Here is a 13,306-nt window from a genome sequence, read left to right as displayed (position 1 = left end):
GCGATCAGGGGAGTAGGAGCAGACGGGAGCAGAACTTAAAAGGAGCTGTTACACGTTGAAAAGTAGGTCCTGGCATCTGTCTGGGGTGCTGAGATGGGAAAAGCACCATGAAATTGCAGAGCAGGTTTTGGGTTGGACTGCTGCAAAGGGCTCCTTAACTAGGGAGGTCTGCATGGGAGAGCATCCGGGCAGGCACACCAGCCCCGTAAGGCCAGAGAGGTCAGGAGTACCTGGAGCACGTGGAGAGGGAAAGGGCATTTCACGTTGGGGGGCGGGGGGGCGGTTAGGTTGAATGAGGCCAATGCTCACCCTGTCTTTACCCTTTGTTCTTTCCCTCTCTTCTCTCACACGACCCAGGTCACCTCAAGGAGCCCGAGCACCCGTCCATGTGGGGCCCCGTGGAGCTAGTCGGCATTATTGCCGGCCCAGTGTTCCTCCTGTTTCTCATCATCATCATCGTTTTCCTGGTCATTAACTATCACCAGCGTGTTTATCACAACCGCCAGAGGCTGGACATGGAAGATCCCTCCTGTGAGATGTGCCTCTCCAAAGACAAGACGCTCCAGGATCTCGTGTACGATCTCTCCACGTCGGGGTCTGGCTCAGGTACTGACTTCCTCGGGCACTGTGGCTGTCGTTGGCCTTCGTCCCCGCTACCCAGCGGGGCAGAGCGTTTGTGGAGAAGGCTGGACCTTACACTTGTTTCTAGCAGTGTTGAGTCATTCCGTTTCATGCTTCCCCATACTTTTGGAGTCTGACGTGCAAGTAACATCAGATAATGAGGGTCACAGAAAATCTTTCACTCCCTGGGATTCCAGAGGTCATGTGTAAAACTCTCCCTTCCAGAAACCCTGCCTCCCTTCAAGTTCTGGAACCATCCAGCTATTAAAATTCATCTGGTTCCACCTGAGTGGTGGAGTGCTCAGTTCAAGGGCTGCTTTTGAGAAACAGGAGTGTGCCGAGTTCCTGTGAGGTGTGACGGCTATTCGCTGATCTCTGAGCGACCGCCAGGGGACTTTAAGGGCACTGAGTGAAGCTGAGAGCAGGGGTTTGGTGAATCATTGACTTGTACCGGTTGCCCAGGGGTTGTGGTGGGGGTTAAACAAGGGCAGCATGGCATCAGCGCCATTTCTTGTGCTGCCTGTCGGTGACCGAGCTTTCCCAGGTGAGGGGACTGAACCCAACACTGGGCCTGGTTGCGAGACTAGATTAGAATAAAGGTAATTGGGTCATTCCTGTCTCAGTTATTTTAGTGAGGGTGGTCTTCTGCACTTGGGGAAAAAAAAATCATCCACAGAGGTTATTGTTACCATTCTGGCTAAAACAAATAGAATCATATTTGTGAGAATTTTGTGTTTATATAACTTTTTTGCCACGTGACCAGACTATTTTGTGGGGAAATGATGCCGTCACTCACAGCCAGACGTCCTCCTTGAGCACAGGAATACTTTGAGCTGTGACAGGTCTTGAATTTTAGTGGTTTTACTTTTATTAAGCTCTGCAATGGAGAGCTTAATGATGGATAGATTTATAAAGCTCTTGTAGGAAGAGAGAAAGTATATGGCTTGTTGTTTGATGAACGAGGTGGGGCAGTGGTTAGAACTGCCTGGCTGACCCTGCGACCTGCCTGCTGTTGCAGGAGGGAGCTCTGCCTCCAAGGCCAGCCGAGGCTCTGGAGGGGGCGTGTGTGGCGTTGTCTTAGTCGGCTGGGGTAGAACGATTGATAACTGTTTCTCTCTGGGTGGTTTAGTCCATTCTTAATTTGCAACATGCAGAGCTTCCAAGATGTTGGAGTTTTAATGCCGTAGATTTAAAGTGAGTAAGTCCTTGCTGCTTACGTGACTTTTGGCTCACAGGAACAAATACACGTTAAATACCTGCTGGGTGATACGGGGTGAGCGAAGACGAGGAAGAGGCCAGGCCAAGGTCGGATGGAAGGGGAGGACTGTTGGGAAGGGTCTCCCAGAGGAGGACACGTTCGGAGGGGTTTGAAGACCGAGTTCAAAGTTGCAAGAGAATTGGTAGGGCAGGGAGCATTCCTGGTCCAGGAAAACCTGAGCTGAAGGGCAAAAAGGCGTGAGTTCACCACATGTTTAGGGAATGATGACGCCGGCGTGGCGTGGCCACTCGGGGGTGGGAGCAGTGGGCTGACCCAGGAGGAAAAGATCTTGGGCGCTGAGCTTTTTTTGGCAGGATGAGAGGCATCTCCTTGAAGTTTTCATGTGAGAAAAGAAATACTCGTGTTTTCCTGTGGAGGGAGTTCTGGCAGTGGAGGATAAATTCATTCATTTACCAACCTCCTGGTAGAGGGCGGGGTGCAGCAGGGCTGTGTGCGGGGTGTGGGGCAGGACCAGGGCGAGGTGGGAGGCAGAACAGCCAGTGGGAAGTGTTGTACAGAAGAGCCAGAACTAGGACTAGCTCAGAGAGGGTGGGGAGGAGGGGTCTAATTTGAGAAACATTTTGGTGGTTCTATACTGTTACAGTTAGAAAGCAGAAATTTGGAGTCAGACAGTTCTAGATTTTAATCCCTGTATTGCTGCTTACTGCTTATATGGATTTGAGTGAGTTACTGGACCTTCCCCCTTTGGGCCTTAGTTTTCTCATCTGCAAAGTGGGGATGGTAACAATACCTACCTTACAGGTGGTTGTGAGGAAGTGAGATAGTTACTGTAAAGCCCTTAGCATGGTGCTGAATGCATGCTAAGCATACTGTAAATGGGAGTTAACATCCACAGGAGTTAGGCAGTAACAACATTTCTTAATCTGGTCCGGGACAGGAAGTGAGTTAGGCACCAGTCACCATGGTTAGGGTGATTGGTTAGATAGGGAGATGCTGGGTGGGTCTCTCTTTGGAGAGAGGGCAGATCCTTTCCTGCCCTGACCACAGTTTGGGTGCCATGGGCCACACAGCACTGCCCTCTAGTGGTGAATGAGCAGAGCAGCCAGAAGGCATGCCCAGGGTTCAAGCCGCGCCTTCATCTTTTCTGCCCTCCTTCCGCTTCATCAGTAGCAGGCAGATGTGGGTAGATCAGCCTGCAGGAGGCCAGTTGCAGAGTTGGTGAATCTGGTCAAGCATTTCTATTCAGACCTGTCCTCCATGCCGAGATGATCAGTTGCTTAGCTCAGGAACAGCTCGTCCTGTGCACTTCCCTTTCCGTGCTCACTCTCTGTCACTGCTTGGCTCAGCCGTGAGGCGGATGACCCCGACACGGTACAGGGCAGCCGTGAGGCGGATGACCCCGACACGGTACAAGGCAGCCACAGCACTCCACGGTCAGCCAGCGTAGGCTGGGGTGCTGTGGTAAGGGCTTTTCCCAGGTGGCAACGAGAGTGGGAGGGATGAAGTTTAGCAGGTTTACAGTGTCAGCTTTCTTTCCGCTCTTTGGCCCACAGGGTTACCCCTTTTTGTCCAGCGCACAGTGGCCCGAACCATCGTTTTACAGGAGATTATCGGCAAGGGCCGGTTTGGAGAAGTGTGGCGCGGCCGCTGGAGGGGTGGCGACGTGGCTGTGAAGATTTTCTCTTCTCGTGAGGAGCGGTCCTGGTTCCGGGAAGCAGAGATATACCAGACGGTCATGCTGCGCCACGAGAACATCCTCGGGTTTATTGCCGCCGACAACAAAGGTGAGGGCTGGATCTGTGCGCGGGGCGCTCCTAAGCCAACGGTGTCCTAGCAGAGGGGCGCCTGGGGCAGCACGGCTCTGTGTGCCTTCGTAGTTAGTAGCCACAGAAAGAGAATCTAAATAAAGTGATAGTTTTCAAACTTTTCCTCTACAACAAGCTTATTCAAAAACCCAGGTTACTAAGCAAGTAAAAAACAGTTATTAAACAGATAAACAAGATAAAACTCTTGCCCTGTCTGCTCACTTTCGATTCCAAGATGCTAACCACCCCCAGGTTAGTCCCCGAGGGACCCCATAAGTTTACCTTGAAAACAACCAGTGTGAAGAATTGTGGCCTCAGCTCCTGCCAGGAAAGGATGGCCCCAGCAGAGCACAGAGTGCACGTTCTGTGACTCGGCAGCTGTGGGCACAGTCTCGTGGTGGAGTGGGTACCACGGGGCCAGGACCCGCCTGCCCCGGGTGCTGCCTCGTGGCTGCAGGCTCAGCCTTGGGTCCGCTTGTACCCGAGTTCCCTCATTTCCTCCTCCTTCTCGCTCCTGGTTTTGCTTTCATTTTTGAGTCTCTCCCATATGGCCAGGACTTCCTCATTTTTCCAGACTTCACTCACTAGCAAAGAGACAAAGTAAAGATTTGGGATGTGATCAGGCAACACACTCTTCTAGTGAGCAGTTGGGAGTGAGAGGAGGGCCAGGGAGGCCAGGCCACACCTGAGCTTAACTGAGGCGAAGGTATCGGTTAGCTGGTCTGGAAGAAAAACCAGTGGGAGGTTCACTCCAGACACGCGTGCAGAGGTGAAGTGTGTTTGGGAACCGGCAGGAAACGTGGGGCAGCTCTGTTACAGCAAAAGACAGGGGTGAGGTCACGGAGGCCAGGTTCCAAGGGTCTTTTTGAGAGGATTGTATTTTGTTATGAGATAGTGGGTGGCAACTGACATTTCATTCATTCATTCATTCATTCGTACAATAATGCCTGTTGATGGCTACGGGCTAGGACCTCTGCCAGCTTCTTGGGTCATCATACAGAAGAACAAAATGCAGTCCCTGCCCTCACAGCCCCCAGGAAGGGGGACAGCCGACATGTGGGCAGGTCGTGCACTAGGAGTCAAAGGCCGTGAGGGGGTGGTCTCTCTGGCAGTTGTGACATAGTTCGCCCTCGTAGCACAGTGATTTCTAGAAGTTAGTGTCTGCAGAGCCTGCGAAGATGCTCAGTGTTTATTTTTCCTTCCTGAAGCGGTGGCAGGCTGCTTGTTCGCACGTTGCAGTGGGGGCTGCAGTGACCTCCACCGCCCCAGGCTGAAGAGCCTTGGACTCGGTGCACAAGGGAGGAAGGGGAAGAGAGCATTTTTCATTCCTTGTGAATAAGCTGCTCCTTTTTAAAACAACGTTATCTTTTGATAAAATTTAAGCCTTACCTATATTTTAAAGGATCGAAAGACGTCTTCCCTTTTAACTTGTGGGTAGTGTTCTCCAGACTTCGGGGCTGGTTGGAGTGCAAGAGGGGTGTGTTGGGCGGGCCCCTGGTTTATAATCCGAGAGGCCAAGGTTGGCGCCTCCCCAGAAGCCGCTCCCTTCATGGAGTCTGGCAGCTGCGTGGGTAGGGATCTGGCTGTCGGAACCCACGCAAGGGCCAGGGGAGGAGAAAAGTCAGACCCCTTCCATCTTGCTGTCTTAACACAGTATGTACAAGGTGGGACGAAAGTAGGTTTACAGTTGTGAGTATGTGAAACACTTTATTTTTGTATTCTTATTTATTAATCGTTGTATTGTTTTCCATACGAACAACTGTGAACGTACTTTTGCCCCTCCCTGTGTAGTATAACGTCCTGGAACCAGCCCTGGCCTGGAATTTGGGTCTCAATTCAATTTTCAGTTTTCTTGTTGACGGCAACATAACTTAGATTACCAGCCTTTGGTTTTCCTTTTTTAATAATTTTTTTGTTGATTTTTTTTTAAGGGAGAGAGAAACATTGATTTGTTGTTCCACTTATTTAGGCATTCGTTGGTTGCTCCTTGTATGTGCTTTGCCCAGAGATGGAACCCACAACCTCGGTGTGTCAGACAACGCTCTGGTCACATGAGCTAGGGCCAGGGCTGGTTTCCTCCCTCCCCTCCCCCTCCTCACTGCATGCACACGCTTGCACGTGCGCACACACCAGACACATCACACATGAGAGTGTGCGCTCTCAACCTTCCATTGCTCTCCCGAGGGTGAGACGCCCTCTCTGGAACACCTGATGTGTGCTCATCGCGCACTGAAAAGTGGTTTTGGCCTGGAACACAACAGTGCACAAAGGAACTCTTTCCTACTCTCAGAGAAGGCTCATAGCCTGGTAAGAGCAATGGACTTAGGGTAGAGATGCTGTAAATGAGACAGGTGCTGAGCCGGGCCGGGCTATGCTCAGAGGGTCTTTGGAGAACAGGGGTTGGGGAGGTGGAAGAGGGTAGGGGGGAATGAATGGTGATGGAAGGAGACTTGGCTTGGGGTGGTGAGCATATGCAACAATGTACGGATGATGTGTTATAGAATTGTACACCTGAAACCTGTATAATTTTATTAACCGATGTAACCCTAGTAAATTTAATCTTTTAGAAAAGGCTCTGGGAGCACAGAGCAGGGCCTGCGTAGCCTCCCTCTAGGGTGGTGGAGAGTGCATCCGGCCGTGGTCGCTGGCATGTGGGCGAGTGGGTGTTGTCAGGATCAGAAGCCTTGCTGCAGGTGTTACCTGTCACTCCCGAGCACACGCTTCCTCTCCTGGATGCCGCACACTTCCGTTCGGTTTCATGATGGAATGCTGTGCAGTGTCCAGTAGCCGCCTACAAGAAATAAAGGAGCAGGTCTGAGAAGGAAATGTCGTTCTTCTGTCCTTCCTGGAGCCTAAAACTTGTAGACACCCGTGGACGAAGCAGGTGTAGAGTTGGCCTCAGGAGGTGCGGCGGCGAGAGTGGGAAGCAGGAGTCTCATTGGAGTGCACATACTCCGTCTTTCCTGCCCTAACCTCTGTGGTCCTCTGCGATCCTCTGCAGATAATGGCACCTGGACTCAGCTGTGGCTCGTCTCCGACTATCACGAGCATGGCTCCCTGTTCGATTATCTTAACCGGTACACAGTGACGATTGAGGGGATGATCAAGCTGGCCCTGTCTGCTGCCAGCGGGCTGGCCCACCTGCACATGGAGATCGTGGGCACCCAAGGTGAGTGGACCCAGCTGAGGAGCAGTGAAGGCAGGGAGGCTTTGGAGCCCTGCACGGTCCTGAGGTAGCTCCCAGAACTCGTTCTTACTGGGAAAGTTGGAGCTGGACCTCAGGAGCTGTGGTCTAAACTAAAGGAGGGAGGTTGGAACCTTACTTGACTGAAAACAAGAGGATCTCCAGGGGGTTCTTGCCGCCTGTCTTCTGAACTCCCTCTGGGACTTGGTGGAAGCGTTTGTTCTGTGGCCAGGCATTGCTGTCGGTCGCTGTTCGCTGAGGAACCATCTCAGAGGCCCACCCCACAGGGCACGTGGGACTAGGAAGAGTCAGCAAACTCGTGCGACGGGAGCAGCAGTTTAGTAATTTCACACTTTCGTTGTTGGGGGCAGCTGGCCTCTAAAGACGGCTTGGTGGGTCAGACCAGCCTGGGCAGGTTTTCCTGGAGGAGAAGACGGGAGCACCCCTGCTCATTGGCTGAAACGTCGGCCCGTGGGGAACGCTGGGTCTTGTCACTGCGGCAGGGTGTGTTCCCTGGTGCCCAGTCGGCCAGGGCAGCAGTGCTCACTGGCAGAAAACGTGCCATTCAAGTCTGGTCCCGATCCTATCCTCTGTGGTGGTGTTAGCAGTCCTTATTAGTTAATTGGTGGTTTTGTTTGATTCTAAGAATCTACCCAACAGCAGTTTCTGTTTGAATTTCTCAGCACTTCACTACTGAGCATACTAGTTCAGGGAAGACGAGTAGTAGTTTTAATAGTAATGTTAGCTAATACCCGTGCCCTTCGAACCTCATTACTTACCTGCATTAATGCATTTAGTCCTCACGACATTCCCATGAAGTGAGTACTGGTGACAGTCTTGTTTCATGGATGAGAAGACAAAGGGTTAAGCCGCCTTCCCAGGGTTCCTGAGTTAGGAGGAGGAAAAGCCAGGACTTGAATCCATGCAACCTTCCTTTCACTGTGGCTGCAGACTCTTGCTTTTAATATTTTTACTACCTTTCTTTAAAGACCCCTGTTTTTCTCTCTGCCAGGGAAGCCTGGAATTGCTCATCGAGACTTAAAGTCGAAGAACATCCTAGTGAAGAAAAACGGCATGTGCGCCATCGCAGACCTGGGGCTGGCCGTCCGACACGACGCAGTCACCGACACCATTGACATCGCCCCGAACCAGAGGGTGGGCACCAAACGGTAGGAAGGCCTGGGGCCCTGCCCTCACCCTGCACCTGTGCCGAGCAGCCCGCCGGGCAGGAGGAGGGGCATGAAGGGGAGGTGTGGGCCTGGCTCTCAGATGACTGAAATTGGAACACCCACTCCCCACACTGGAGAGCTGCATGGTTACATCCGGCAGACACAGATGCAGGAGCCCGGCTCCCCGAACTATGTACATGTAGGTGTGGGTAGTGTCGGGCAGGGGAGGCAGCGGAGACGAAAATCTGGAGCAAGAACTGGGAGTGTGGTGGGCATCAGGCTTGGCTGGGGAAGAGGGACATGTCGCTCTCCAAAGGGGTGGCTTGTGCAGAGACCCCTGAGGAGCTAGAGAGCGTGTTTTGCTCTGGGTTTAGAGCAGGTTTGCCGAGCTGGAGCAGAGGTAATCTAGGGTGGAGATGGGGGCACCCTAACGATTATGGGCCTGCTTCCCGCTTCATGCAGAAGTGAAGTAAGGAGTAAGGAATTAAGATTTCAGATCGAGTATATGAATTGGAAATGGAATTTTAAAAAAAGGTTTTATTTATTTATTTTTAGAGAAAGGAGGAGGAAGGGAGAAAGAGAGGGAGAAAAATCGATGTGCGAGTGATACATCAGTAGGTTGCCTCTGGCACACCCCTGACTGGGGACCTGGCCTGCAACTCAGGCATGTGCCCTGACTGGGAATCAAACTAACAACTTCTTGGTTTGCAGGCCAACACTCAGTCCACTGAGCCACACCAACCAGGGCAGAACTGTCTTTTAATAGGAAGGGAGAGGAGGCCTGTTTACCTGCTGAATCTCTGTGAATTTCACTAAATTTCTTCTGCTGCTTTTCCCCTTCCTTTTGAGCTGAATGAGTGAATGACCCAGGCCCCAAAATGTGAGGCCTGGGGCAGTGCCTGTTTTGCATTACTTGTGTGTTTGTGTAGGGGGACGGATCGAGTAGTGCTCATTAGCTGAGAGGGACTTTGATGACTATCTAGAATTAATTTTCATATATCTATAATCAGGTAAGATTTTTAAAAAGTGCAGAATGAAATTTAAGCTCACCCCATCACTGTGACTGTATTTAATAAAGTCCAAGACCAAGACCCCAGTAGCTACTGGATATTCTGTATTATTATTGCCCTGTGACCCATGATACAAGTGCCTCTGCCAATAAATCAAAACATGCTAGAAGTCAGTCTTGATGGCTGAAAAGTAGAGGCACAAATGCGAGGAGCCCATGCCACTCACCAAACATATGCTGAAGAATTCAGATTCAAATACAAAACACATGGGAATTTGCAGTAAAAGGGTTGTTTAGTCCCTCCTCCCCAAGGGGCTTTTTTTGGGGTGATGCTTGCTTACATGCAGACGGCCCCTGAGTCGATGCTTTGATTGAAGGAGAGAAGTCATCTTTTTTACACATGATCGTGTTTCCTTTGCTATTGCAGATACATGGCCCCTGAAGTACTTGATGAAACCATTAACATGAAGCACTTTGACTCCTTTAAATGTGCCGATATCTATGCCCTCGGGCTGGTATATTGGGAGATTGCTCGAAGATGCAATTCTGGAGGTACGACCCTTTCCTGCCTTCTCTTGTTCCTGCCTCCCAGTCGAGGGTGCTGGACCACCCGAGGGTGCTGGTGTTCTGCTGCCTCCTCTCTTTTTACACCCTGTCAGGATGCCTTGTGACAGAGTCCTTCCTCCAGCCTCGGAGTTCTCATCGAATGTGAGGGAACCTTGGAGGCAGCGGTGCTAAGGGTGTGTTTACTCTTTGGACCGGCTACTAAAATAGCGTTTTACATTGCAGTAACAGATCCAGAGGCTGCTTCTTTTTTTTTTAAGCACATTGTTTTTATTGGTCATTGGAGGTTGGGAGAGTCCTAGGCAGAAATAGCATGGGACCTAATGCAGGGTTCTCCTGTGTTTTAGAGGCATCGTGTGCTAATGCACTGGCTCTCAGGCTGCGAGCTGCAGTCCTGGGGAGCATGGGTTTCCTTGACAAATTCTTAGTGGTAATTTCTCAACTTGTAGGAGATAGCTTACCAGTGTGTAGAATTTTCTCAAAACGAGTTTTCTCTCATATTTTTTTCTTAAATCTTTGGAACTTGCAACTGCTTGCTCACTCGTGAGAATCCAGTAAAAAAGTAGTATCCAATTTAGCAGAGAACATTTTTATCATCAGCTGAGTATATCAGTATTTTACAATGACTTTCAAGAATTCTGCTACGAGATCAGGTTCAAGAACTACTAGAGTCCTGGCTGGTGTGGCTCAGTGGACTGAGTGCTGACCTGCAAACCAAAAGGTCTCCAGTTCAATTCCCAGTCAGGGCACATGCCTGGGTTGCGGGCAAGGTCCCCAGTAGGGGGCACATGAGAGGCAACCATGCACTGATGTTTCTCTCCCTCTCTTTCTCCTTCCCTTTCCCTCTCTCTAAAAGCAAATAAGTAAAATCTTTAAAGAAAATTACAAACACTTTTAAAAAACTGGAAATGCTATATGTAATATTTAAAGAACCCCACAAACCACTAGAATCCTATCCTTAGCCATTTATCTCTCATGTAAGAAATTCCAAATCAATGGAAATGAAATGAAATGAATTAAAAAGAACAGGTGCCCTGGCTGGTATACCTCAGTTGGTTGGAGGGTTGTCCCATAACCAGTTGCAGGTTCGATTCCCAGTCAGGGTACACACGTAGGTTGTAGGTTCGATCCCCCGTCTGGGCTCAGTCATGTACGATTCCCAGCCTTGGCACCTGTCCCCATCCTGGGTGTGTACAGGAGGCAACCAGCTGATTCATCTCTCTCACATAGAAGTTTCCCTGTCCCTAAAGCAATGAAAAAAATGTGCTCAGGTGAAGATAAAAAAAAAGAACAGGTGAGTCTTCCAGCCTAACCCCTTTCTGTACAACTGTCTTTTTCCATCTATAATATGTTGGGTAAGATCCAAGTTAGGGAAGAGGCACCCGGGTATTATTCATAGAATTGTACAACTTAAATTTTGATCCTACGTACAGAAAACAGATCAGGAAAAGTCTGGCCACACAGGTCTTAAACTGAGTAAGTTGATTTGTTCTTCCTCATACTTTCCAGAAATTGGGGCTTAGTGTATAATAATAATGCTCACATTCACCGCTTGTTATGTGTAAACTCGATCTGTACTACAAAGGACAAAGCGGGCGCTATTGCTGCCACCATCTTGCAAATGAAGAAAGTCTGTCACAGAGAGGGTAGGTGGCTCGTCCACGGTCACGCAGCTGGTGAACTAGGGTTCCGACTCTGTCGGACTGAGGCCAGAGCTTAAGCTCTCAGCTACCCCTAGGTAGCTGCCCAGTCCAGCTCTGTTTAAAAGTCTCTTCTCCAGATCAGGACAGCAGGGTTTTTCCTGGAAAAGGGCTTGAGGTGGTTATATTGGATTTTTTGTAAAATTTTAATTGTTCAAGTATAGTTTTCTGCCTTTTACTCCCATCCCACCCCCCTACATTGGATTTTTTAATGAATGCTCCTATTATGGAAAATACCAGTCTGTAGTTCTAAAAGATAAGGACTTCAAAAATATAATACTCTTATTACACTTTGAAAAATGAACATTAATTCTTCATATCATTTAACATCAATTGGTGGTGAGATTTCCCTGATTTTCTCCTAATTTCCTTTTTAAATAGTTTGTTCAAAATCAGAGTAGAAATAATGTTCATTCGTTGTGATTGACTGATGCGCCTCTGACGTCTCTTCTAACCTGCAGGCTTCACCTCCATCCCCCCCGCCCTCCCTGCCCAATCTTTTTAACTGGGGGATCGAGTCACTTGTCCTGTAAACTTTCCTGTCTGCCTCTTCCTGGAGTTCACATGTTCTACTGTTCCTGTGAATGTCCTGTGATAGTTACAGTTAACAAGTAGAATAGTATGTGTATTTTTTTTCCAAAACTGTCACATGGCACATAATGCCGGTTGCCGTGCTGCGGTGTGAATACCGCCAGCGGTTACTGCCCAAACCCAGACTCCTCGGGGGCTGAAGACGCTGGTGTTCTGACTGCCGGTCTTCGGGCATCAGCTAGGTTTCTTCTTGGAAGGGAAACTTCCCCTCATTGTCTCTCTGGTTACCAAAATGTGTAGTTTGAATAGGAAAGGCAAGAAAAATACTTGATTTCCATGTATTTACCATTTTTCAAAGTAGTGAGTTTGTTATCTGTCATCTTACATAGCTGAGAGTGGTTAGCAGCTTTTTTGTTGTTTAGTATCATTACAAATTAGTGGATTTTTTTTGAACTGGGGGATTTTATTTTTATTTATTTGTTTAGTTTTTAATCCTCACCCAAGGACACTCTTTTATTGTTTCTAGAGAGAGAGGAGAAGAGGAGGGGGAGGAGCACGGACAGGCTGCTTTCCGGCATGTGCCCTGACTGGGGGCCCAACCGGGACCTTTCCTTGTGCAGGACGACGCTCCGGCCAGCTGAGCTGCACTGGCCAGGGCTGAACTGGTGGATTTTAAACACTTGTTTCTGTTGAAGTTACTAGTCCTCACTATTGCATAAATGTCCCCCTCTTCGGCTAGTTGGGAGCTTTTCAGTGTGGTGCCTTTCAACTTGACCTCAGTGGCCTTTGATACGGTTTCCTTGCCGTTTGGTGTGAACAAGGTGTTCCTGGCTCAGCCACGCTCCCCAGGGAGCCCTGCTCCCTCCTAGCGGGACATGGTGTTTGCAGACTGCAGTGTGGCCGTTCTCGCGGGCTTTGGAGTAGTCTCTTCCTTCTCATGGTAACTTCAGTGGATGTTTCTTTTTTTTTTTCCAGGTGTACATGAAGAATATCAGCTGCCATATTACGACTTAGTGCCCTCTGACCCTTCCATTGAGGAAATGCGAAAGGTCGTATGTGACCAGAAGCTGCGTCCCAACATCCCCAACTGGTGGCAGAGTTACGAGGTAGGACTCTCCCCTGTCTCCTCCTGCTTTCCCACCTGTGGGCTTTCTCCACCTTACCTGACAATGCCCCCCCACCCCCGTGCTCCCCCTCCCCTGAGCGTGTCTGTTATGGTGTGCCACTGTGCTGCTATATACTAAGCACTGAGGGGCCACAGTCCTGGGTCCTGGGCACTGTAGGGTCCCCTTTGGCATCGACAGCCTAGAAGAAGATGACGTGGCCCCCCAGGACACAGGTGAGAGAGGTGATCAAAAAGAGATGGAAGCTAAAACCTTGAGGGCGCCTTTAGACCCATCCGACCAGAAAAGTGGCTCTGGAGCCACCGGTGCGAGCCAAGGCCTGTGGCCCAGCAAAGGAGAGGCCCCTGCAGTGGGCGGGAGAGCGAGGGGCGGGACTTACC

The 13,306-nt window shown here is 49.9% G+C and overlaps 1 protein-coding gene across 1 annotated transcript in view; it reads left to right on the top strand.

The window, feature by feature from the left end:
- ACVR1B (activin A receptor type 1B) overlaps positions 1-13,306 on the top strand; it is a 35,549-nt gene that overhangs the window by 17,144 nt on the left and 5,099 nt on the right. Inside the window, exons 3-8 of the mRNA XM_045829375.1 lie at positions 358-606; positions 3,394-3,624; positions 6,647-6,814; positions 7,842-7,998; positions 9,435-9,559; positions 12,778-12,908. Coding sequence (XP_045685331.1) covers positions 358-606; positions 3,394-3,624; positions 6,647-6,814; positions 7,842-7,998; positions 9,435-9,559; positions 12,778-12,908 — 1,061 coding nt within the window. The remainder of the gene's footprint in view (positions 1-357; positions 607-3,393; positions 3,625-6,646; positions 6,815-7,841; positions 7,999-9,434; positions 9,560-12,777; positions 12,909-13,306) is intronic.

This window comes from Phyllostomus hastatus, unplaced genomic scaffold, assembly GCF_019186645.2.
Source record: "Phyllostomus hastatus isolate PE091 unplaced genomic scaffold, TTU_PhHast_1.1 phas_scaffold_93, whole genome shotgun sequence".
Classification (NCBI taxonomy): Eukaryota; Metazoa; Chordata; class Mammalia; order Chiroptera; family Phyllostomidae; genus Phyllostomus; species Phyllostomus hastatus.
Note: the sequence above shows the minus strand (reverse complement) of the source record. Positions and strands in the feature narration are given on the sequence as shown.